Source organism: Brienomyrus brachyistius, chromosome 4 (assembly GCF_023856365.1).
Source record: "Brienomyrus brachyistius isolate T26 chromosome 4, BBRACH_0.4, whole genome shotgun sequence".
NCBI lineage: Eukaryota > Metazoa > Chordata > Actinopteri > Osteoglossiformes > Mormyridae > Brienomyrus > Brienomyrus brachyistius.
Window position 1 is genome coordinate 25,448,364 of NC_064536.1, and position 26,792 is coordinate 25,475,155.

The following is a 26,792-nucleotide window of genomic DNA, read 5'->3' on the forward strand; positions in this document are numbered from 1 at the left end:
TTCCTGTTCAATTCTTAAGGTAAAACAGCAAAATGATTTTACTTGCTTTTGTAGAAGTTTATAATTTAATATTCCTGGACTAGCAGTGTGACATACTTAAGAACCAAGTAAAAATAATGTTAAAAACTTAACATTACAAATATTTCTTTTTAAATCATTGTAATTAGCCAAATAAGAATTTTACTGTCTATTTGCATATGTCTCAGTGTTCCTCTGTAAGCTGTTTTGTGCAGGAATTTTTACTTACACAGTACTTTGTTACATTAGTTACTGAATAAAGTAAATGGAAGGAAAAACGGGATTCAGCCTTTGCTGGTCATGAGTATTTGTATTTTCTCTCAGCTTAACTCCCTCCCATAAAAATACGGTATCATGACCCACTGATTTTCTTGACTTGCAGGGGCAGAGTGGGAACAGAAGTCCAGGGAGTCAGAGAAATGAGGCCTTTATTGGGGGAGAATACCTCCACAAACAAAAGACTGACGTCAATGACCAGACTGGGGAAAACATACCTAACACAGACTTAAATACATTGAACTAATGACAGCAACAAGAAACAGCTGATGACACGGGGATTCTGCATGAGGTTAACGAGGGGGTGTGGCACACGGGAGGATCGGTCGAGCGAGGCAGGACACTGATACTAATCTTGATGGACCACACCCGTTGAACAGAATCTTTTGGAGTTACACTCCTATAAGTACTACTGCAATACTAACGTCAGCATACGCTAATTAACTCAGGCAACCAAAATGACCGTGAGACATAACTCACCTTAAAACGTGGTAGAGACTAATATTTTTGGTAAACCATCCTCAATCACGGTAAGTTTATATTAAATTACATATTAAACATATTAAAATGCTTTGTTTTTTGTGGAAAAAAGAGTATTAATTATATTACTCCTTTTGAGTTTACCCAAAATTAATTGGCTAATTGCTTGAATAAGAAGTTTTTCATTTGCTCAGTTGCCTGTCCAACATAATTGTTTTATGTAAGACAATTATGTGTTGTTGAATTAACTGTGGAATTAATAATACATTCATTAACCATTGTTGGCTATATTGGTTGATTTTTAGTTGGGCCAATTTGACTTTATTTGTCAGCCGAAAAGTACAGCATTTCCTTCTAATTCAGATCTGATTGCTACAATTTGTCATTAGAATTTTGAGCAAGGTCAAAAGTACTATCTTAACCAGATACTTAAGAATGTCTCATCTGAAGGAGGAAGTTCTTTTTTACAGTACAGTGATGTATTAGATCATTTATGGTTTGGGTTGATTGGCTGAATGAGACCATTTTCATTTGCTCCATTTAGTCTGTCCAACATTGTTCTTTTAGGTATGACAGTTACATGGTGTTGGTTTAACTGTGTAACTATTACATCCCTTAACTGCTGTTGGCTTTATTACTGTACTTGATTTTAGTTAGGCCAATTCAGTCCAAAATATAACATTTCCTTCTCATTTATATCTGTTTACTACAGTTAGTCATTAGAATGTTGGTCAAAGTCAAAAGTGTTATTGTAATCAGTGACTTAAGTTTTAAAAGGAATGAGGAAATACTTTTTTGCAAAACAGTGATCTATTAGACTGTTTATGGTAAAGGTTCATGTTTTACATTGTCTGCACCACAGCATGAGTGGTTTTATGCTGGTTCTCACCCGATCGCCGTATTTTACTCCCAGTCACGGCTCTGTGTCTGTATGTTAAAGGCTGGTTAACGTCCACGAAAGTGCGGCTGTGAGTTATTACAACCTTTAGCGCAGTGAAATGCATTCAGTGCTTGAAGTGGAGAAAAATAGGTGTGATACTCCCCTTGTTATTCAATACTATGTGCAAGTACATGACTGACCCCCACCGTGCCATGACCCCTTCAGACTCTTTCTCTGTGTTCCACATGGACAGAACAGCAGAGTCTAACAAAGCTAAAGGTGGGCGAGTCTGTTTCATGATAAACAACAAGTGGTGCGATGCCAGGAGTGTTTTTACCTTCTCCAGCGGCTGCTCGCCTCACCTAGAACATCTCAGCATAAAGTGTCGTCCTTTCTACCTGCCTCAGGAGTTCACCTCGGTCATCACCACGGCGGTCTACATCCCTCCCCACGCGGACACAGGTTCGGCTTTGTCCGAGCTCCACGATGCGTTGTGTGCTCCAAAACAAACACCAAGTCGCAGCACTCATTCTGGCAGGGGACTTTAATAAAGCAAACCTCAGACAAGTTATGCCGAACTTTTACCAGCATGTTACATGTCCGACAAGAGGAGTAAATACACTGAATCACTGTTACACACCATACAAGCAAGGCTACAAAGCTATTTCACATCCAGCATTTGGGAAGTCCGACCATAACGACGTTTTCCTTATGCTGGAATATAAGACGATGGTCCAGCTGCAGACGCCTGTAGAGTGGAGCTCCACCGGAAGTACGTCACCGCCACAGGAAACGCGTGACCTCATCTCTGTGTTACAGCGAATAAACCCTAACCTTAACCCTAACCGGAGCTCCACTTTACGTCCTTAAAGATCACTAGACCCTCTTGGAATATAAACAAAGCTTTCAATGTGAAGTTCCGATCAAGAGGGAGGTGCAGCGCTGGTCTGCCCAAACAGAAGCCATGCTGCAGGACGCGCTCGGTGACGTAGATTGGGAGATGTTCCAAGCCTGCGCAGATGACATCAACAAGTTTGTGAATGTAGCAGTTACTTTCGTTAGCATGCTTGCTAATGCAGTTGTCCCTATGGTGAGAATCAAAACGTTCCCGAATCAGAAACCGTGGGTTGACAGATCGATCCACGCTGAAGTGAACGCCCGGACCGCTGCTTATAATGCTGGTCTCACCACCGGCGATATGAGTGACTACAAAGTGGCTTCCTACAGCGTTCAGCGTGGTGAGAGACGCGGAACGCTGGTACCGGTCCGTCTCACTTCCACCGCGGCGACTCGCGTAGCATGTGTCTTGGACTGTGCACAATAACGGACCACAAGGCCAAAGACATCGTGACGGGGAGTGCCAACTCTGTTTTTGCCGATGAGCTCAACACGTTCTACACCTGTTTTGAGGTCAGCCAGGGGGCGGGTTCTACCTACAGCCTGACAACAGAGGATGGTGACGTCATCAGCGATGAACGCACCATCAGCATCGCAAAGCAAGACGTGCGTGTGGCACTGTGGTGGGTGAATATCAGAAAAGCTGCTGGTCCTGACGGCATCTCCGTACGCCTGCTGTGCTGACCAGCTGTCAGGTGTGCTGACCACCATCGACAACGAGTCCCTAGCGCAGTCTGTGGTCCCCACACGTTTCAAAAGGTCCACCATCGTCCCCTTACCCAAAAAACAGTAAGGCCTCATGCCCGAATGACTACTGGCCTGTTGCATTAACACCGGTGATCATGAAAGTGTTTGACAGGCTCCTGAAGGACACCATCTCCTCCTCCATCCCCCTCATCACTGACCCCCTGCAATTCGCCTACCGCTTCAACAAATCAACAGAGGACGCCATCTCTCATGTCCTGTACACGACCCTCAGCCATGTGGACAAGAAACTGGGCAACCATGTGGATTGCTGTTCATTGATTACAGTTCACCATTTAACACAGTAGTGCCCAGCAGACTGTTCTCTAAACTGAGGAGCTTAGGAGTAAATAACTGACTGTGTGCGTGGAAGCTGGACTTTCCCACTGGAAGGTCACAGGTGCTGAGGGTTGGGAGCTGCGTCTCCAACAGCATCACCATCAACACAGGATCTCCACAAGGGTGCGTACTCAGTCCATTACTGTACACACTTTACACATGACTGTAAGGCCACTCATAGCTCCAACACCAGTATTAAGTTTGTGGACGACACAGTGGTGCTGGGGCTCATAACCAACAATCATGAATCAGCCTACATGGCTGAGGTGGATAAACTGTCAGCATGGTGTGATGACAACAGTCTCCAGCTGAATGTCGACAAGACAAAGGAGCTGGTGGTGGACTTCAGTAGGAGGCAACAGAGGGCCTACACTACCCTCACCATCAATGGATCTCCTGTGGAGAAGTTGAGGAGTTTTAAATATCTGGGTGTCCACATTTCTGAGGACCTGACGTGGGCTGTTCACATCCAGGTCCAGTCCAAAAGGGCTAAGCAGCACCTGTACCACCTGTGACAGCTGAGGAAGTTCAGGGTCCCTCCAATGATCCTACGGACTTTCTACTCAGGCGCTGAGGAGAGCATCCTGACTCGGAACATTACTTCCTGGTTCGGGAATAGCTACGTTCAGGATCGAAAAGCGCTCCAGAGGGTGATCCGTGCAGCAGAACTTCCATCTCTTCAGGACATTCACATCAAGAAATGTAGCAGCAGGGCCTTCAGGATCATGAAGGACACATCCCACCCCAATAACAGCCTGTTTTAGCTTCTGAAATCAGGAGAGAGACTCTGGAACATCATGGCCAGGACTGAGAGGCTTAGGAGGCGTTTCTACCCCCAGGCCATAAGGCTTCTGAACCTGGACATGTCACTGCACCTCACACCCTGATGTACACTGTGCTCTTGTACCCCCAGGCCATAAGGCTTCTGAACCTGGACATGCCACTGCACCACACACCCTGATGTACACTGTGCTCTTGTACCCCCAGGCCATAAGGCTTCTGAAGCTGGACATGCCACTGCACCACACACCCTGATGTACACTGTGCTATTGTACCCCCAGGCCAAAAGACTTCTGAACCTGCACATGCCACTGCACCACACACCCTGATGTACACTGTGCTCTTGTACCCCCAGGCCATAAGGCTTCTGAACCTGGACATGCCACTGCACCACACACCCTGATGTACACTGTGCTCTTGTACCCCCAGGCCATAAGGCTTCTGAACCTGGACATGCCACTGCACCACACACCCTGATGTACACTGTGCTCTTGTACCCCCAGGCCATAAGGCTTCTGAACCTGGACATGCCACTGCACCACACACCCTGATGTACACTGTGCTCTTGTACCCCCAGGCCATAAGGCTTCTGATCCTGGACATGCCACTGCACCACACACCCTGATGTACACTGTGCTCTTGTACCCCCAGGCCATAAGGCTTCTGATCCTGGACATGCCACTGCACCACACACCCTGATGTACACTGTGCTCTTGTACCCCCAGGCCATAAGGCTTCTGAACCTGGACATGCCACTGCACCTCACTCCCTGATGTACACTGTGCTCTTGTACCCCCAGGCCATAAGGCTTCTGAACCTGGACATGCCACTGTACCTCACACCCTGATGTACACTGTGCTATTCTACCCCCAGGCCATAAGGCTTCTGAACCTGCACATGCCACTGCACCACACACCCTGATGTACACTGTGCTCTTGTATCCCCAGGCCATAAGGCTTCTGAACCTGGACATGCCACTGCACCACACACCCTGATGTACACTGTGCTCTTGTACCCCCAGGCCATAAGGCTTCTGAACCTGGACATGCCACTGCACCACACACCCTGATGTACACTGTGCTCTTGTACCCCCAGGCCATAAGGCTTCTTAACCTGGACATGTCACTGCACCTCACACCCTGATGTACACTGTGCTCTTGTACCCCCAGGCCATAAGGCTTCTGAACCTGGACATGTCACTGCACCTCACTCCCTGATGTACACTGTGCTCTTGTACCCCCAGGCCATAAGGCTTCTGAACCTGGACATGCCACTGTACCTCACACCCTGATGTACACTGTGCTATTGTACCCCCAGGCCATAAGACTTCTGAACCTGGACATGCCACTGCACCACACACCCTGATGTACACTGTGCTCTTGTACCCCCAGGCCGTAAGGCTTCTGAACCTGGACATGCCACTGCACCACACACCCTGATGTACACTGTGCTCTTATACCCCCAGGCCGTAAGGCTTCTGAACCTGGACATGTCACTGCACCTCACACCCTGATGTACACTGTGCTCTTGTACCCCCAGGCCATAAGGCTTCTGAACCTGAACATGTCACTGCACCTCACACCCTGATGTACACTGTGCTCTTGTACCCCCAGGCCATAAGGCTTCTGAACCTGGACATGTCACTGCACCTCACACCCTGATGTACACTCTGCTCTTGTACCCATCACCATATCCGCACTGTCACACTGGTCACTTTTTTAATATCGATGTTACCGTTCATTTTGAACATACGTCTCTGCTTGCATTTTTAGCTTGCATTTGAGTTTTTTGCACTTTAACTAGTTTACATAATTGGATTTTTAACTTGCACAGTCAAAAAAAAGAGTGGTTCAGGATGCATTTAAGTACGTGTTGTACTTTGTATGTACAATTAAAGAATCTTGAACCGTAGTAATTGTTACGGTTGTTCAACTCCCTTTGTATGCCAGTGTTTGCACTGCACTGAAACAACTGAAACAAGCAGCAGTGGGCTCATCCTGTCCCTATACCACATTTATGCCAGTCAGACCACCTTTCCCTTCTCATACCAGCCTAGATCCCACTCAGGAAGAAATTTAAGCCCGGTACAAAGACAATTAAGACTTGGCCAGATGGTGCTTTTTCCCGGCTACACACAATGAGTGGAGTGTTTTTCAATATCTGGACTTAGAGCAGTACACACACACTGTGCTGTTCTACATTGCAAGCCACTGACAATGTCACTGTCAAAAAACCCGCCCACGTTTTTCCAAATCAGAAACCATGGATGACGAGAGAAGACCACTCACTCATCAGGAACCGTGACGCTGCCTTCAGGACAGGGGACAGGGTACAGTACTGCACAGGGAGAGCTGACCTGAGGAAGGGCATCAAAGCTGCCAAGATGGAACATAAACAGAAAATAGAGGACCACTTCACAGACAGCAACCATGGTGGGTGTGGCAGGAAATACAGCAGATCACAAAATTCAAGGGCAGTAACATCGCTACTGTTAATGCAGACACCTAATGAGCAGAGGAGCTAAACAGCTTCTTCACCAAGTGAGATGTGCACTCAGGCAAGTCAACCCAAGGAAAATTGCTGATCCTGACAGAGGATCAGGGAAAGTACTCAAAGCATGTGCTTAACAGCTCTCTGGTATCCTCACCAAGATTTTCAATCTCTGCTTATCCCAACTCACCATCCCTCTCTGCTTGAGGTCATCCACCGTCATCCCTGTCCCAAAAAAGTCTGACATAACCTACCTCAACGATTACAGGCCAATCGCTCTCACCTCAGTGGTGATGAAGTGGTTTGAGAGGGTGGTTGCTCATCACATCAATGCCAGCCTCCCTCCCTCCTTCGGTCCTCATCATCAAATTCCTGAAGATACACATCTCTGAGAAGCTCTCCTGGTCTACCTGCACCTCGTCACTTGCTAAGAAGGCACAGCAGTGACTGGGATCAGAAGCTGCTTGTGGCCTTTGATTGCCCTGCCATCAGATGCATCCTGGCGTACTGCATGACAGCGTGGTATGCCGGTGGCTCATCTGCAGAGAGGACAGTCCTCTAGAAGGTTAGAAACTCTGCCCAAAAAACCATCAATAAAACATCCTCCGAGACTCTGCCCGTCCCGCACGCCACTAGTTTAACCTGCTGCCCTCTGGTAGCTGCTACAGGTCCATCAGAACACGTTCAATCAGACTCAAGGACAGTGTCTTCCCTTGGACCAAAAGATCACTGAACAACACAAAAAATAATCTGTGTGCAATATTAGTCTTTAGTGATTACAGACACCAGTTTAATAATACTGATCCATTTCCATTCATCTCATTCTTCAGAAGGATTCATTTTTGCTACTTGCCTCTGTTAGTCGGCTGTTTCTTACATATACAAACACAGACAAATATTTATTTGTTTGACTGTGTTTCTGATTCTTTATTGAATTGAACAGGAGCAGCACGACTAGTTTTGTGTATTTTATTTACAGTGATAATAAAGCTTCTGTTCCATTCTATTCTATTTTATTGTTATTCAGTCTCAGGTGCCAGTACTCTCAGCAGATACTGTAAGGTGCCGGTACTCTCAGCAGATACTGTAAGGTGCCAGTACTCTCAGCAGATACTGTAAGGTGCCGGTACTCTGAAGAGACAAACAAAGAGGTGCTGGTACTGCATACCTGTGAGTACTGACCCACTTCAAGCACTGAATACATTGATAGAAACATGTATAGTTTCATTTCCAAAGTACCCATTGAATACTGAAGGAACATGCAGCGTAACGGTTATACCCTTTTTGGACTTAAGCACAGGGTGAAATATGGCCCATAGCTATGAGTCCAAATGGTCAGTGGACGTCTCTGCCTGTGACTGCAAACTGCCTGTGTGAGTAATAACTGACCAGCTTGCTTTGTTTGTAAGATATTACAGCTGGTAACTGGCTTTTGAATATAAAGCTAACATTACTTTGGTTTTTATTACAGAGTCAGACTGTGATACACGGGAACTGGTTTCTTTACAGCCATAAACATCTAAACAATGGCTCACCAAGAGGTTTGGCTACAGCATTTCGGCATTTGATGCATTTTGTCCATAAATACCAGACACTGAAAGGCAGGGAAGCTTAAGCTGAGTAACTATTTTCACCTGAAGGTTGCTGAAAGTAGCAGACAAAAAGCTCCCTCTCCGCAGAGCTCGTCCCCAGGCTACTTCCGTACCGTACCGCCCTGCAGCAAATGTTACAGACGTACTGTAACAGAGTAACTTCATCTAAAATATGTATAATTATATTGGATGCTGCCTTAACATGATGTTAGCAGTCTGTTTTGATTTTGACCCTATTTTATTAATATGCTCTATTGGGTCTTTAAACTTTAAACTCTTTATATTGGACAGATCTTTCTTTTATAAGAGATTTTTCAAATCAGAGAGACTCACCTGATTAAATAATAATGCAGAAATGAACATACGTGTGTTTCCTATAGTAATAGAAAATCATAGCAGGTGTCTTCAGCAGCCACATTAGACAGTTAGCAATAAAACTGACTTCAGTTAAGGGAAAGTTCAGCACATGTGTGTGAGTGACCATAAACAGGTCTGTGAAATCTCATGGACTCATCTCCCACATTCTGCACACTCAGATCTCGCTCTCTGACCTCTTGCTGGAGAATCTGAAGGAGCTCGATGATGAAGAGCTGAAGGAGTTTAAATGGAAACTGAGTCACATAAAGTTTAATGAGTTTAAGCCCCTTCCCAGGGGTCAGGTGAAGCACTTGGATAGAACAGACCTCGCTGACACGATGATAAGTTCCTACATGGAAGTAGGTGCTCTTGAAGTCACACTAGAAATCCTGAAGAATATGACCCTGAATGACCTTGCTGAGAGACTGAAGGAAGACCTGCAGAAGTGTAATTATATTTTTAACCTTTCTTGTTTTTCATATAAAATGTAACCTTTTTAAGCTCTTAAATGTGTATATTATATAGCATTATATGGGAAATGATGAACAGTTTCTTACAGACTGATGTGGAAGATAGAAATTAATTTGAAATTCTTTCTAATTTCAGGTAACCAAGTAGTAAGCGAGCTGGGTGACGTATTGGAGAAAAGTAAGAGATTCATGTTATTACCTCCATGTATGTTGTGTTTCAGAAGTAAATGTGCATGATATGAAACTTAAAGTTTCATTCATCACAGGGAAATAGTGAAAAACATCTGTGTGTGTGTGTGCGTGTGTTTATATTCCTCTTCTTATACTGGACAGGATCTTCTTGAGAAATTGTGCATTTTCCTCTCATATTTCTTCAGGGGAGCTAATTTTGCACAGAATAAAATGTAACCTGAAGAAGAAATTTGAGTCTGTATTTGAAGGGAAAGCTAAGGAAGGACAGTCAACACTTCTGAAAGAGATTTACACAGAACTGTACATAACTAAAGGTGGAACTGGAGGAGTCAATGATGAACATGAAGTGAGACAGATTGAAAGATCATCCAAGAAAAGGCGAACAGAAGATACTACAGTCAAGTGCAATGATATATTTAAACCCTTATGTGGGCGTGAGACACCTATCAGAACTGTACTCGCTAAAGGGGTGGCAGGTATCGGGAAAACAGTCTCTGTGCAGAAATTTATTCTAGACTGGGCAGATGGAAAAGCAAACCAGGACATTCACTTCATATTTGCTCTTCCTTTCCGGAACCTGAATTTGCTTGAGGGCAAATTCAGTCTGATTCAACTGGTTCACCACTTTGATCCAGAGCTAAAGTCAATTCAATCTACTGAGCTGTTTAGGTACAAAGTCATGTTCATCTTTGATGGTCTAGATGAGTGTCGCCTTCCTTTAGATTTTCATAACAATGAGAGCTGGTCTGATGTAACAAAGAAAACATCACTGGATGTGCTGTTGACGCACCTCATTAAGGGGAATCTGCTTCCATCCGCTCTCCTCTGGATAACCTCCCGGCCAGCAGCAACCAGTCAGATACCTCCTGAATTCATCGACCAGGTGACAGAGATACGAGGGTTCAGTGATGCCCAGAAGGAGGAGTATTTCAGGAAGAGATTTAATGATGAGAGCCTGGCTGAAAGGATTATCAAACATGTGAAATCATCAAGGAGCCTCTTCATCATGTGCCACATACCTGTGTTCTGCTCGATTTCAGCCTCTGTCCTTGAAAGTCTTTTTACCAAAACTAACAGTGGAGAAATTCCAAAGACACTGACTGAAATGTACACACACTTCCTGATCTTTCAGACAGGATTAATTAAAAACAAGTATAGACCCCAGACCTCTGTGTCAAGCTGGTACAGGAAACTTAAGGATGGATTGATGAAAAAGAATGAAACTAATGATATTAGATGCCTCCTTCTAAAACTTGGTAAACTGGCTTTTCATAACCTTGAAGAATGCAATCTCATATTTTATAAGAAAGATCTGGAACAGAGTGACCTTGACGTCAGAGAAGCTTCAGTTTACTCTGGAGTGTGCACAGAAGTCTTTAAGGAGGAATATGGGTTGTATCAGACAAAGGTTTACTGCTTTGTGCATCTGAGCATCCAGGAGTATCTCGCTGCTTTATACGTCTGTCTATCAAAGTCATCAGCTAACCTACTGAAGACTACAGTGGATCAGGCATTAGAGAGCAAGAATGGACACTTGGACCTCTACCTCCGCTTCCTCCTGGGCCTTTCAACAGACTCCAGTAAGACTCTGTTAGAAAGGCTACTGGGACAGAGAAGATACAGCTCACATAACATTGGGAAAACAGTCGAATACATCAAGGGGAAAATAAAGGAGAATTTATCTCTAGAAAGGACCATCAACCTGTTCCACTGTCTGAATGAACTGGGTGACAATTTTCTAGTAGAGGAGGTACAAAGATACCTGAATTCAGGAAGTCTTTCAGCAGAAGACCTCTCACCTGCACAGTATTCAGCTCTGGCCTTTGTGTTACTGATATCAGATGAGGAGCTGGATGTGTTTAATCTGAACAAATTCTTCAGATCAGATAATGAGCACTGGAGGCTGCTGCCTGTGGTCAAGACATCCAAGACAGCTCTGTAAGTGATGAGAGGATGTAAAAACATGTCTTGTCTGGCAGTAAATCATTAAAATTCTTTGAAATATATCAAATATACAGTTTCTTCCTCTTCATGGATTAATGATTGAGCTAGATTTGTTACACTATACTTCTGATAACTGGGACAGCATCCTAACCTGCTATAGAAACAAAGCGGGCTTTTTATCTGGAGGGTTTACAAGTGAATGATCCATTATTTGCACAAGTACAGGTATATTGCTATGCTTCTCTTCTCACTCTCCATGAGAGACACAGACACATTTACAGGGAGAACAAGCTTATGGGTCACAGCACAGGGTTGGCTGGCATCCAGCACCCCTGGAACTGGAGGTTTAAGGGCCTTTATGGGCCCACAGACATGTGACTATTCTGCCGAATCTTGAACCATCAGTCTTCTGACCACAGGTCCAGAAGCTTAGCCTGCTGAGCCATATACCAGCTCCATAGAAGTGCTATGTGAGTGTTATTGTCAGCAGGTGTGTTCATGAGATGGACCCCAAAGCTGGGAGCTTCCAGAATACTGCTGTCTCTGGCTGCTCACTGGCGCCATCTGCTGGCCTCAGCTACTCCTGCTTAAGGATGTGACAACACGTCTAGTTTTGCAGTAGTAGAGATACACTGTATTAAATATATATAGAAACTGCATAAGTATGTAATTTATTTCCCCCTCCTGGATTTTTAACCAACCTCGATTTTTATTTATTTATTTTTTTGGAATTCAGGTTTTATATTGGCTGAAGTTCAAATTCCCCATAGGTGTGTGTGGGTGTGTGAATGGTGTGTGATTCTGCCCTGCAATGGATTGCCACTTCATCCTGGTTTGTTCCCTGTCTTGTGCCCATAGCTTCTGGGATTGGCTGCGGATCCCCGTGAGCCTGAATAGTAAAAGCGGTTTCAGAATATGGATGGATGGATATTGGCTGAAGTTAGCAATGCAGGAAAAATTGACCGGTTCTCCATAACTGTCCTTTGTGTGAAAAACAGCCAAGAGCCAGAATTTCACAGAATGTTCCAGTTTGTCTTAATACTGGGCAAACCACTTCAGTTCTGGACACCGGAAGAAGAATTTCTGAAAATACTGGGTGTGGTACGTGACTCTTTGGGTTTGAACTCAGTGCTCATGAGTGGAAGGCTGTTGGTTCAGATCTCCTGGCTGGCAGGGTGATGTCATCACTGGGCCCCTTGAGCAAGTCCCTTAATGCCAGTCGCTGCAGAGACGCTGAATACTGGCCAACCCTTTGCTGTTACCCCCAAACTTTCTCACTCTTGTGTATGTGTCTGAGTTTCATGGACAGCAAGATGGTGGAGGTGAAAAGATGCATCATGTAGAGTACCTGGTCATTGGGGGGAGGGCTGATCTTCCTTGCTGTCATGTCATTTTGTGTTTCAATCCATGCATAGATGTGATTCAGCGTATCTGGAAGAGAGGTCTCACTGTCACAGGCAGGTGGAGATGCCCTGTAGTGGGTGACGGCCCAGATGCCCTGCAGTGGGTGACGGCCCAGATGCCCTGCAGTGGGTGACGGCCCACATGCCCTGTAGCGGGTGACGGCCCACATGCCCTGTAGCGGGTGACGGCCCAGATGCCCTGTAGCGGGTGACGGCCCAGATGCCCTGTAGCGGGTGACGGCCCAGATGCCCTGTAGCGGGTGACGGCCCAGATGCCCTGTAGCGGGTGACGGCCCACATGCCCTGTAGCGGGTGACGGCCCACATGCCCTGTAGCGGGTGACGGCCCACATGCCCTGTCACATGTGTCGTACGTCCCCAGTGTTTTGATGTGGCTGTTGATTCTCTGAGCATTTGCACAGTTTCCCGCTCTGATGGCCCAGGATAGGTTGGTCTAGCACCCTTTTCTATTGAAAGGATACACATAGGGACCACTTATATCATTGTAAGGGCACCTTATAGGGAACCACATCACATAGCCTTCACTAGAAGGGGTCTTCATAATGGTGCCTTCTTCCATTAGAAGGGTATCCATTGGAACCGTTTAGACCATTGTAAGGGCACTTTATAGGCCATTGCATTACATTCTCTCCACCAGAAGGGCTCTCATCGATACACTTCATTACATCTTCTTGCTTTATAAGGCACCATCTCCCATGAAGGGGGCATCCTAGATGGTGCTAAATCGTGCGATGGGCAGCTAATAGTTGCATTTTCACCGTTCCATAGAAAAATTTAGTGATGTTTTTTCAGCCTTGGGGGCACGAAGGTGGCAACTGACCCCCGCGTTCCCCTCTTAGTCCCCCAGTGACCTCTGCTGCTCACTTGATTTAATGTTGCTGGCAGTACTATTAACAATGTGTAGGTTATATATGTGTCTGTGTCTTAACATATTTTCTTTTTCCAGGCTGAACAGCTGTAATCTCACAGAGTCATGCTGTGACACGTTGGCTTTAACTCTCAGATCAAACTCCTCTCCCCTGAGAGAGCTGGACCTGAGTAACAATGACCTGCAGGATTCAGGAGTGAATCTGCTCTCTCCTGCACTGGGGGATTCACACTGTAAGCTGGAGATACTGAGGTCAGTCCAGTTTAACAGTATAAATACTAAACTGGTACTTTAATATTATAAAGTGTTTCTGTGGCTGCAAAAAAAGTCAGACAAGCAGATCGCTGCACTCATACCATTTCATTAACACTAAGCAGGTATCAATTTACATTTTTTATACTAGAGTAAATGCATGGGCTGGACTTTTCACAGTTTCATATCAGAGGAACCTAAATCACATTTTCTCAGGTGGAATTACACCAAATAAAATTCTCTTTTATTTTGTGTAGCTGCTGCTTGGGCACCTTCCTGTGTCACATCAGCTGCCTGTCAGATATGAGAGATGAATCACTGCTGTAATCAGCTCTCTCTGTACTGTGCAGATCTGTGTGGACCACAGTGTTTAAAATGTTCAGGTGCTAAGGTCTCTCAATCAGAATTCCTGAAAGTACTGTTGCATTCTGAATTTATCAATTAACTTTTAAGTTAATAATTTGTACACTTTAAATATAAAACAAGTCACCCATTACCAAGGTTGGAACGAGAACTAACACAGCATGTCAGGCCTGCATTAGCTGCTGGGGATGTTCACATCTCCTCCTTTCAGAGTTACTAGTGAGTTTGGGGTCCCCTGGCAGAAAGACGGCTGATGGCTGCAGTGGAAGCAGTTTCATTGGTCTGAATATGTCATGGGAGGAGTCGCATATAATTTTTGCATTGCTTACTAAAATCAAAAATCCACACTTATTGAAACATCACCTTCTGTTTATGTGAAATGAAATTAAACAATGGCAGATATATCTGGTGGAAAAGAAGGGGAACTATTTCAAGAAAATGGCTTGAACAGCTTCAGGTCGGCGCACAGATACAATAGGGGTGTGTCAGCTTTTGACTTCCACTGTACACATATTCTCCTGCTGCCAGTGTTTTCACAGCCAGAACATGGGAGGCTCTGTACAGCCCTCTCCTTGGGGGGCAGTCAGATGGGGGTGTTTCCCAGCTCTGTTCTGATCTGGATGTGAAGGTTGTTGGGGAAAGCGCCCGCCGTTTCCACCCCAACTCCACATTTACGAGACACACACAGGTTACAGTTTTACTTGCAAGGGTACCCACACTCTCTGCAATGCAAACTACAGCAGAATGTGTTACAAAGGGTGGTTCCCCTTGACTCCTTTATTTATAGTCAGTGGGAGGCGCAAGAGTCATGCAGAATAGGGAGGTGAGAGAAAGTTCTGGTTTTGCTAAGGTGGGAATGCTATTATTAATGTAATCTAAAGTATGAGGCTTGGGGAAAACAAAATAATGTATATACATATTTACATTCATTGCTGATCATACAGGAGTGATAACAAAATGATTTTGTGATAACAGTTTCTTCAACCTAACAAAGGTTAATCTTTCCCAAGTTAGTCTCCTGTGTTGGGTATTGAGGAAGGAGACACAGGGTTGCAGTGGACACCCCAAAAGGGCCGTGTTTATTTTAGGGGGGAAAGGGGGTACATTTATAAAGGGCACACGGCTGGGCCCGGCTCCTTGGTCACGGGCTGAGCAGATGGGAGGCGGCAGTCCTTTCCGTGTGGTCGTCCTCCAGGCTGTCTGTCTACAGAAAGAGGGAGATGACAAAGCAGCCTGATCACCAGTCGGCCTCCCCTCTCCTGCCCACAAACCACACTGGGGGAGGCAATCCTGCCACCTCTCTAAAGCTCTTTTCAGCTGTCAGCCACCTCCCATTGGCATTCCTCACTTCCTCATGCGTGTTTCTGTGGCCAACTGTGGGGATCTAGCAGTTTCTGTCCAGTGCTGTGGTGCTGATCGTCACCCATTGGGGTTTAGCAGACTTTCCTGCACCTGTGACATCACACCGTTTGTTCTTGGCATCACCCCAGGGCCTCATCCTCTCTGCCATCAGCGCTCTTCTTGTGGCAGGAGTCCAGGGAATCCAGTTGGTCTAAATTTCATGCAGCTATCGATAACAATCACAACGTCTATTAACAAAAGGACAGACAAGTACTCACACAGACCAAAGGAAATTTTTTATTTTTTTTTATGAAATAACAACCAACCACGTAACCGTACTGGCACAAAAACACTCAAATATACTTATAAATAATCCAGTGAACCGCTTCAACAGGTGCACAACACAACACAAGTTCACACAGCATCTACAGCACTCCCACACAGTGCAGCAATCCCAGCAGCCTCTACAGAGTCCCAGAGTCACTATACGATTGAATCCCTTGGTTGAATTGGTAAACTGGTAATATTTTCTGGCAAAATATTCATGGCAAAATTTCATGATGATGGGTGTGAATGATAGTTATTTAGGCAGGACACAAGACCTCTTTGGCACAGAGATGATGGTGGTGGCTTTGTCTGGTCTGGTGACCTTCTGTGGGTTGATCCTTAACAGAGTTCTCCTCACATCAGTCATGGTCAGATGGAGCACCTGGTCGTTGGGGGGAGGGGGGGGGGTGATCTTCCTTGCTGCCATGTCACTGTGTCTGTGTCTTAACATATTTTCTTTTTCCAGGATGAACAGCTGTCGTCTCACAGATAAATGCTGTGACACATTGGCTTTAACTCTCAGATCCAACTCCTCACCCCTGAGAGAGCTGGACCTGAGTGACAATGACCTGCAGGATTCAGGAGTGAAGCTGCTCTCTGCTGCACTGGGGGATTCACACTGCAAACTGGAGATACTGAGGTCAGTCCAGTTTGACAGTATAAATACTAAACTAGTACTTTAATATTATAAAGTGTTTCTGTAGCTGCAAGGAAAGTCAGACAAGTGAACCGCTGCACTTACCATTTTCATTCTCAGTAAGTAGGCATTTATTTACATTTTTTTCCTCAAGGTTGTTTCTGTGGCTGACTTTGGGGATCTAGATGTTTCTATCCAGTGCCTTGGTGCTGATCGTCACCCTTTGGGGTTTAGTCGACTTTCCTGCACCTGTGACATCACACTATTTGCTCTTGGCATCACCCCAGGGCCTCATCCTCTCTGCCATCAGTGCTCTTCTTGTGGCAGGAGTCCAGGGAATCCAGTTCTTCTAAATTTCGTGCAGTGGGTCGCCGTCACTGGATAGTATAATTTTGAACTGAGCTGATCATTTATGTCTATTACTACATAGTCAGTGGGGCTAAAAGATGAGCTTCAGTGAACTGTGTGTAGTGGCTGCAGGAACAGAGTCAAACAGGCAAACCTGGGTGCAGAATATTACCCCCGAATGGCAGATTTTTATCAGGAACAGAAAGAACATGGATGGAGGAAAAGGGGGAGGTGCTGATGGGCTGTTTGTCTGGTGGGTCCAGGCCAGTCGCTGGTCGCTTTGGGCACATCAGCACTGGCATTCTGAAGAATCGTTGCCATTTGTACGCCGCTGTATTTTGTCCAAAATTTTGTGATTTCCTTCCTATAGGCTGTCAGGCTGTAGAGTCACAAAGGGAGGCTGTACTTCCCTGGCTTCAGCTCTGAGGTCAAACCCCTCACATCTGAGAGAGCTGGAGCTGAGCTACAATCACCCAGCAGATTCAGGAGTGAAGCTGCTCTCTGCTGTACTGGAGGATCCCAGCTGTAAACTGGAGAAGCTGAAGTGAGTAGAGATAGTATGTGCGACACTAACATTCACTTTGCCTTCTGATAACTGGGACAGCATCCTAACCTGCTATAGAAACAAAGAGGGCTTTTTATCTGGAGGGTTTACAAGTGAAATGATCCTTTATTTGCACAAGTACAGGTATATTGCTATGCTTCTCTTCTCACTCTCCATGAGAGACACATTTACAGGGAGAACAAGCTTATGGGTCACAGCACTGGGTTGGCTGGCATCCAAAACCCCTGGAACTGGAGGTTTAAAAGTCTTTATCGGCCCACAGACATGTGACTATTCTGCCGAATCTTGAACCATCAGTCTTCTGACCACTGGTCCAGAGGCTTAGCCTGCTGAGCCACACACCAGCTCCATAGAAATGCTATGTGAGTGTTATTGTCAGCAGGTGTGTTCATACGATGGACCCCAAAGCTGGGAGCTTCCAGAATACTGCTGTCTCTGGCTGCTCACTGGCGCCATCTGCTGGCCTCAGCTGCTCCTGCTTAAGGATCTGACAACACGTCTAGTTTTGCAGTAGTAGAGATACACTGTATTAAATATATATAGAAACTGCATAAGTATGTAATTTATTTCCCCCTCCTGGAATTATAACCAACCTCGATTTTTTTTTTTCTGGAATTCAGGTTTCATATTGGCTGAAGTTCAAATTGCCCGTAGGTGTGTGTGGGTGTGTGAATGGGGAGTGATTCTGCCCTGCAATCGATTGCCGCCTCATCCTGGTTTGTTCCCTGTCTTGTGCCCATAGCTTCTGGGATTGGCTGCGGATCCCCGTGAGCCCGAATAGTAAAAGCGGTTTCAGAATATGGATGGATGGATATTGGCTGAAGTTAGCAATGCAGTAAAAAAGTGACCAGTTCTCCATAACTGTCCTTTGTGTGAAAAACAGCCAAGAGCCAGAATTTCACAGAATGTTCCAGTTTGTCTTAATACTGGGCAAACCACTTCAGTTCTGGACACCGGAAGAAGAATTTCTGAAAATACTGGGTGTGGTACGTGACTCTTTGGGTTTGAACTCAGTGCCCATGAGTGAAAGGCTGTTGGTTCAGATCTCCTGGCCAGCAGGGTGATGTCATCACTGGTCCCCTTGAGCAAGTCCCTTAATGCCAGTCGCTGCAGAGACGCTGAATACTGGCCAACCCTTTGCTGTTACCCCCAAACTTTCTCTCACTTGCGTATTTGTCTGAGTTTCATGGACAGCAAGATGGTGGAGGTGAAAAGATGCATCATGCGGAGTACCTGGTCATTGGGGGGAGGGCTGATCTTCCTTGCTGTCATGTCATTTTGTGTTTCAATCCAAGCATAGATGTGATTCAGCGCATCTGGAAGAGAGGTCTCACTGTCACAGGCAGGTGGAGATGCCCTGTAGTGGGTGACGGCCCAGATGCCCTGTAGTGGGTGACGGCCCAGATGCCCTGTAGTGGGTGACGGCCCAGATGCCCTGTAGCGGGTGACGGCCCACATGCCTTGCAGCGGGTGACGGCCCAGATGCCCTGTAGCGGGTGACGGCCCAGATGCCCTGTAGCGGGTGACGGCCCAGATGCCCTGTAGCGGGTGACGGCCCAGATGCCCTGTAGCGGGTGACGGCCCACATGCCTTGCAGCGGGTGACGGCCCAGATGCCCTGTAGCGGGTGACGGCCCACATGCCTTGCAGCGGGTGACGGCCCAGATGCCCTGTAGCGGGTGACGGCCCAGATGCCCTGTAGTGGGTGACGGACCAGATGCCCTGTAGCGGGTGACGGCCCAGATGCCCTGTAGTGGGTGACGGCCCACATGCCTTGTAGCGGGTGACGGCCCACATGCCCTGTAGCGGGTGACGGCCCAGATGCCCTGTAGCGGGTGACGGCCCAGATGCCCTGTAGCGGGTGACGGCCCACATGCCCTGTAGCGGGTGACGGCCCACATGCCCTGTAGCGGGTGACGGCCCACATGCCCTGTAGCGGGTGACGGCCCACATGCCCTGTAGCGGGTGACGGCCCAGATGCCCTGTAGTGGGTGACGGCCCAGATGCCCTGTCACATGTGTCGTACGTCCCCAGTGTTTTGATGTGGCTGTTGATTCTCTGAGCATTTGCACAGTTTGCCGCTCTGATGGCCCAGGATAGGTTGGTCTAGCACCCTTTTCTATTGAAAGGATACACATAGGGACCACTTATACCATTGTATGGGCACCTTATAGGGCACTACATCACATAGCCTTCACTAGAAGGGGTCTTTAAATATAAAACAAGTCACCCATTACCAAGGTTGGAACGAGAACTAACACAGCATGTCAGGCCTGCATTAGCTGCTGAGGATGTTCACATCTCCTACATTCAGATTTACTGGTCAGTTTCGGGCCAACTGGCAGAAAGACGGCTGATGGTTGAAGTGGAAGCAGTTTCATCGGTCTGAATAAGTCAGAACATGTTTGCATATCTTACGAAAATCATAAATCCATACTTATTGAAATGTCACCTTCTGTTTATGTAAAGGCTGAAATGAAAATAAACAATGGCAGCTATATTTGGTGGAAAAGAAGGGGAACTATTTCAAGAAAATCGCTTGAACAGCTTCAGGTCGGCGAACAGATACAATAGGGGTGTGTCAGCTTTTGACATCCACTGTACACATATTCTCCTGCTGCCAGTGTTTTCACAGCCAGAACATGGGAGGCTCTGTACAGCCCTCTCCTTTGGGGGCAGTCAGATGGGGGTGTTTCCCAGCTCTGTTCTGATCTGGATGTGAAGGTTAATCTTTCCCAAGTTACTCTCCTGTGTTGGGTATTGAGGAAGGAGACACAGGGTTGCAATGGACACCCCAAAAGAGCCGTGTTTATTTTAGGGGGGAAAGGGTGTACATTTATAAAGGGCACACGGCTGGGCCCGGCTCCTTGGTCATGGGCTGAGCAGATGGGAAGCGGCAGTCCTTTCCGTGTGGTCGTCCTCCGGGCTGTCTGTCATCAGAGAGAGAGAGATGACAAAGCAGCCTGCTCACCTGTCAGCCTCCCCTCTCCTGCCCACAAACCACACTGGGGGAGGCAATCCTGCCCCCTCTCTAAAGCTCTTTTCAGCTGTCAGCCACCACCCATTGGCATTCCTCACTTCCTCATGCGTGTTTCTGTGGCCAACTGTGGGGATCTAGCAGTTTCTGTCCAGTGCTGTGGTGCTGATCGTCACCCATTGGGGTTTAGCCGACTTTCCTGCACCTGTGACATCACACCGTTTGCTCTTGGCGTCACCCCAGGGCCTCATCCTCTCTGCCATCAGTGCTCTTCTTGTGCCAGGAGTCCAGGGAATCCAGTTGGTCTAAATTTCATGCAGCTATCGATAACAATCACACCGTCTATTAACAAAAGGACAGACAAGTACTCACACAGACTAAAGGAAATTTTTTTTTTTTTTTTAATGAAATAACAACCAACCACGTAACCGTACTGGCACAAAAACACTCAAATATACTTATAAATAATCCAGTGAACCGCTTCAACAGGTGCACAACACAACACAAGTTCACACAGCATCTACAGCACTCCCACACAGTGCAGCAATCCCAGCAGCCTCTACAGAGTCCCAGAGTCACTAGTGAAACTCACTTCAGCCATACGATTGAATCCCTTGGTTGGATTGGTAAACTGGTAATATTTTCTGGTAAAATTTCATGATGATGGGTGTGAATGGTAGCTATTGAGGCCGGACAGAAGACTCATTTGGCACAGAGGTGATGGTGGTGGCTTTGAAGGATGTTGGAACGACCGTGGTGCTCAGAGAGATATTGAAGATCTCTGTAAGGACAGCTGGTCTGCACAATCCCTGGGCTTAAGGCCAGGAATGTTGTCTGGTCCGGTGGTCTTCTGTGGGTTGATTCTGAACAGAGTTCTCCTCACATCAGTCATGGTCAGATGGAGGACCTGGTCGTTGGGGGGAGGGGTGATCTTGCTTGCTGCCATGTCATTGTGTCTGTGTATTAACATATTTTCTTTTTCCAGGCTGAACAGCTGTAGTCTCACAGAGTCATGCTGTGACACGTTGGCTTTAACTCTCAGATCAAACTCCTCACCCCTGAGAGAGCTGGACCTGAGTGACAATGACCTGCAGGATTCAGGAGTGAATCTGCTCTCTGCTGGACTGGGGGATTCACACTGTAAGCTGGAGATACTGAGGTCAGTCCAATTTGACAGTACAAATACTAAACTAGTACTTTAATATTATAAAGTGTTTCTGTGGCTACAAGGAAAGTCAGACAAGTGAACCGCTGCACTCAGACCATTTAATTCCCACTAAGTAGGTATATATTTACACTTTTTTTCTCACGGGTGTTTCTGTGGATGACTGTGGGGATCTAGCGGTTTCTGTCCAGTGCTGTAGTGTTGATCGTCACCCTTTGGGGTTTAACCGACTTTCCTGCACCTGTGACATCACACTTTTTGCTCTTGGCGTCACCCCAGGGCCTCATCCTTTCTGCCATCAGTGCTCTTCTTGTGGCAGGAGTCCAGGGAATCCAGTTGTTCCAAGTTTCGTGCAGTTGGTCGCCGTCACTGAATAGTTTAATTTTGAACTGAGCTGATCACTGATGTCTGTTACTACACAGTCAGTGGGGCTAAAAGATGAGCTTCAGTGAACTGTGTGTAGTGGCTGCAGGAACAGAGACACACAGGCAAACCTGGGTACAGAATATTACCCCCGAATGGCAGATTTTTATCAGGAACAGGAAGAACAGGGATGGGGGAAAAGGGGGAGGTGTTGATGGGCTGTTTGTCTGGTGGGTCCAGGCCAGTCGCTGGTCGCTTTGGGCACATCAGCACCGGCATTCTGAAGAATCCTTGCCATTTGTACGTGTGACGGTGCGTCACGACGTAACGTGGCTGCGTATAGCAGGGCAGTGGAGTTGGCGGGAGAGAGAGGGGGGAAAGGAGGTTGTTTTTGGTTCATTCGGGTGAGAACGGGTGATGTAGAGTAAGTAGGGAGAATTCCTTAATGTAGTCGACCGGTACACAGGACCAGATTAGTCTGAAGGCAGGTTCGAGCCACGTTGGTGCTCCGGAGAAGGGAAATTGCTGTGTGTTACCAGAACGACAGACGAGAGCTGCTCCCGGTGCCACGCAGAGGGAACCGGAGCTTGGAGGGATCGCGGTAGCTTCCCTGTTATACAGAGACGACTCATCAGCTCCAGCACCAAGGACGACGCAGGTGATATTTAATAAAGTTTATTTCGGCGAATGTACATCAGGGTGATCCGCAACTTGGCCAAGAAGTAGAAGACTTCTGCTAACGTGACGGACACTAAGCGGAGTTTTAAAAGATCGCTGCTGCACACCCCATTTTCTGCGCACGCTACCACCTGGCAGGGCAGGCCCGCTATGTTCTAACTGCATGCCCAGATGCCTGATTTCTCTGGCGGCCATTTTTGGAAGTAAATGTACTGAACAGACTTTCGCATGGGAGTGTTGAAGTTGATCAGATGGATTATTACAATGTGCCAGTAGTATAAAGTGCTAAATGAATAAGGTTCATTTCTGTTATGAGGTTGTTATGCATGTGTAATATGAATGTGTCCTGTTGTAAGGTTACTACGAACGTGTAATATGAAGGGTAAAAAATATCCCGTCGGAGGTAAACGGGAGTTCTTACTTGAAGCCTCCACCGTTAGACACTGAGCGCTCAGTAGGGTGACTGGGAGGGGAGTCAGGTGGTTGATGAAACTCAATTTGGTAATTGCAGTCCTTTGTTGTATGTGAGCTTTGGTTCTTTCCATCTAATAATTTGGTAATCATCTTACAGAGAATAAACTGCCTATGTGTTCAATTTACCCTATCCTGGTGTACAGTGGTTACCCTGCTTCTATTATTTAGGCTCTCTCCGGAGTAGGGGCGTCTCACCTGCTACTGCTGGGTACTTCGGTCGGGGGGTGGGGGTACAGTGTGGGTACTTAAATATCACGCTATCCCCAACAGTACTACACTCCAAGTTGGCACCGTGACGCTGATAGGGAAGTCCTGGAGCCTTAGCCGATCTGCTCATGTAGTGCATGTAGCAGACTAGGGAGGCGATTGGTGAGGGTACAGGGACCTAGATCCTGCTGTACCTTCTCCATCCAGAGGATTGGGCAGCCTAGACCCCTACTACGCAGGCTGTGGCCCAGTCTGTTACATACGCTGTTGTATTTTGTCCAAAATTTTGTGATTTCCTTTCTATAGGCTGTCATTCTGTAGAGTCACAGAGGGAGGCTGTACTTCCCTGGCTTCAGCTCTGAGGTCAAACCCCTCACATCTGAGAGAGCTGGACCTGAGCTACAATCACCCAGGAGACTCAGGAGTGAAGCTGCTCTCTGCTGTACTGGAGGATCCCAGCTGTAAACTGGAGAAGCTGAAGTGAGTAGAGAGTGTGTGTCTGACACGCTGCAGATACTTATTCATGTATGTGAAGAAGAGGCACCAATAAATAAATGGATACAGCAGCACTATGTCATTCTGCTTCTCCTATAGTGTGGACCAAAGTGGAGAGTACAGGACCAGACCAGGCATACAGAAATGTAAGTTTGTTTGCATGTTTTTATTAATAATAGCATTAATGCTGCTTTATAATTGTTTTCATGCAGTTTTTAAAATGAGTCTGGTTTTTGCACTGTATGTCGATAGATTTACACATTTATACTTTGGTGAGTTTCTCTGTGTGTCTTTTTAGACAACATTCAAAAGTGAAAGACAAAGCAGACATCACCAAAAAGATTATCAGTCTCCCCCAAACTGGCTGTAATGCCAAGCATCTCCTCAGTCTGCGCTTAGCGCATCTGGAGGGAGCTGAGTGTCCGATGAGGTTAGAGAGAAATTGATATCTTGAAGTAAAGACAAGCTCAATTCATCAGTTATTTTTTTTTTTAAACATGCTGCTGCGGTTGGGTTCATACATGACTGGTTTCTTAACCTTCCTGTGGTGTTGGGGTCGGCACCAACCTGATTTTAAGTTTAAAATGCACCACATAAATTTGTGTACTGCATCAGGAACCTCTATTTAAACAAAATGAATAAATAATTATCACTAGGCAAGGCATGGCCAGACATATAAGGCAAGATAAGACCAATTCAGTTTATTTGTATAATTCACTTGAGTTTTATTTTACCATATTTTTTTATTGAACACGAGAGGTATACTGTCAAAAGAAAGGTCCAGGAAGCCACACCGAAAATATTAAAACTGATCTTTTAATGGATAAGGAAGCCTAACAAAGTAACCAAGAGGTAAGAAACAAATTGGATGATAAATAATTGTTCTGGGGATATTTTATGGCTGATTTAAGACACGAGTCGGCACCCGTCTAACAAAAGATAGGAACAGAAAGCTAAGATAATCCGAAGGTTAAGTATAAATAGCATCTGTGAACAAACACACACTTTATGGGGGGGGGTTGAGGTCTCCGCTCATTTTGGGGGAGACATGATTATTCGGGGGGTTAGAACCCCCCTCCCATCCCCGAGTAATTTACACCCATAATTAAGCCTGTTAATTTAGCCCGCACAACATTTCGGTGCGTTTTCCCGCCAGCGTCGCGCAGGCGTCCGACATTAACTGAGCTTTTTCACATACTTGAATTCCTGCTTCATTAGGGGACGCTGTGCTGGTTTTATATTTTATGTATCGTACAGAATAATAGAGCGCAGGCTAAAGTGCAGTTGGGTCCCCAGCGAGTCTCTCAGCGCGGCGTGTCTCACAGCGCAGGGGGCAGCCGGAGCGCCGCAGACTCGGGCGGCTACATGAGTATATTGGGAATAAAATGTGTGTATTGGAGTGAGTTCTGTGTTAGTGAGTGTGTGAGGTGTGACAGTGATAATGATGGAGATGCTGGGCTTCGTCATGGGATTAATCGCTCTTCCTCTTGCCTACAGACTCCTGCCAGCTGACGCTGGACCCCAACACAGCACACAGCCGCCTGTCTCTGTCAGAGAGGAACAGGAAGGTGACATGGGGGACAGAGCAGCCATATCCTGATCATCCAGAGAGATTTCACTACTGTCTCCAAGTTCTGTGCAGAGAGAGTCTGACTGGTCGCTGTTACTGGGAGGCTGAGTGGAGTGGAGTAGCCATGATAGGAGTGACTTATAAAGGAATCGGGAGGAAAGGAAACAGTTATGACTGTCAGCTTGGAGCCAATGACAAGTCATGGATGCTGCGCTGCTCTGCTGACAGTTACTCTGTCTGGCACAATAATAAACGGACTGTCATACCCATAGAGCCCTCAGACTCCCGCAGAGTAGGAGTGTATCTGGACCGGGCGGCTGGTACTCTGTCCTTCTACAGAGTCTCCTCTGATAGAATGACCCTCCTGTACAGCTTCACCTCCTCATTCACTGAACCCCTCTATCCAGGGTTTGGGGTTTGTGCAAACTCCCCCGTGTCGCTGTGCATGCTGGAATAGCTCACTGCGTGCTGGAGGAATCATTTTTACCTTATCAGAGTGTCACATACATGTCGCTGCTTCTCCATGGCAAAAAAGTAAAATCTCTGCTTTTTAACCAGTATAACCCTTTTTACTCAGTCTGAAGTGAGACACATGTTAGACAAAAATAAGTCACTGGGTTTTGCAAGCTGAAGAAACATGGAAAATGACTTTTTTTCTCTCCGTTTAAAATACAATGAAATGTAATCCTCATGGGGGGGTTCCCCTCCCATGTACAGTACAGGCCAAAAGTTTGGACACACCTTCTCATTCAATGTGTTGTCTTTATTTTCATGACCATTTGGTAGATTCTCACTGAAGGCATCAAATCTATGAATGAACACATGTGGAGTTATGTACTTAACAAAAAAAAGTGGCATAACTGAAAACATGTTTTCACATGTTTTGCACACTCTTGGCATTCTCTCGATGAGCTTCAAGAGGTAGTCACCTAAAAATGGTTTTCCAACAGTCTTGAAGGAGTTCCCAGAGGTATTTAGCAAGTGTGCAAAGCAGTAATCAGAGCAAAGGGTGGCAATTTTGAAGAAACTAGAATATAAAAAATGTTTTCAGTCATGTCACCTTTTTTTGTAAATGGTCATGAAAATAAAGACAACACATTGAATGAGAATGTGTGTCCAAACTTTTGGCCTGTACTGTATATGTACATTATATATATTTCTGTCTATGTATTGTATTTTCTACCTGTATAATGGCAATTAAGGCTTCCTATTAATGTCCTGCTTCAAACATTATATTTAATATTTAACATAATTAAGCAGCACTCTCTGGTAAATTAACTT

The 26,792-nt window shown here is 46.1% G+C and overlaps 1 protein-coding gene and 1 long non-coding RNA gene across 11 annotated transcripts in view; one reads left to right on the plus strand and one right to left on the minus strand.

Moving 5' to 3' along the window:
• Positions 1 to 26,579, plus strand: part of LOC125739881 (NACHT, LRR and PYD domains-containing protein 12-like) — a 71,737-nt gene extending 45,158 nt beyond the window's left edge. The window contains exons 1-10 of one of the 2 annotated variants that reach the window (XM_049010415.1): positions 9,067 to 9,300; positions 9,460 to 9,501; positions 9,701 to 11,453; positions 13,829 to 14,002; positions 16,500 to 16,673; positions 17,389 to 17,562; positions 21,545 to 21,718; positions 23,753 to 23,926; positions 24,041 to 24,087; positions 25,439 to 26,579. In XM_049010415.1, coding sequence (XP_048866372.1) covers positions 9,192 to 9,300; positions 9,460 to 9,501; positions 9,701 to 11,453; positions 13,829 to 14,002; positions 16,500 to 16,673; positions 17,389 to 17,562; positions 21,545 to 21,718; positions 23,753 to 23,926; positions 24,041 to 24,087; positions 25,439 to 25,968 — 3,351 coding nt within the window. In that variant the 5' untranslated portion in view covers positions 9,067 to 9,191 and the 3' untranslated portion in view covers positions 25,969 to 26,579. Of the gene's footprint in view, positions 1 to 9,066; positions 9,301 to 9,459; positions 9,502 to 9,700; positions 11,454 to 13,828; positions 14,003 to 16,499; positions 16,674 to 17,388; positions 17,563 to 21,544; positions 21,719 to 23,752; positions 23,927 to 24,040; positions 24,088 to 25,438 lie in introns of those variants that run through there. The other variant, XM_049010414.1, reaches the window with a different exon arrangement.
• Positions 3,942 to 6,339, minus strand: LOC125739903 (uncharacterized). 9 transcript variants are annotated; one of them, XR_007397371.1, is made up of 4 exons: positions 5,990 to 6,339; positions 5,528 to 5,619; positions 5,380 to 5,453; positions 5,138 to 5,231 (listed from the first exon to the last, which is right to left on the minus strand). It is a non-coding gene; the product is annotated as an uncharacterized LOC125739903 (long non-coding RNA). The 9 variants fall into 9 exon arrangements; XR_007397370.1 differs by having other exon boundaries at positions 5,210 to 5,305; XR_007397365.1 differs by lacking the exons at positions 5,138 to 5,231; positions 5,380 to 5,453 and adding an exon at positions 3,942 to 4,565 and having other exon boundaries at positions 5,990 to 6,338.
• Positions 26,580 to 26,792: the final 213 nt, after the last annotated feature.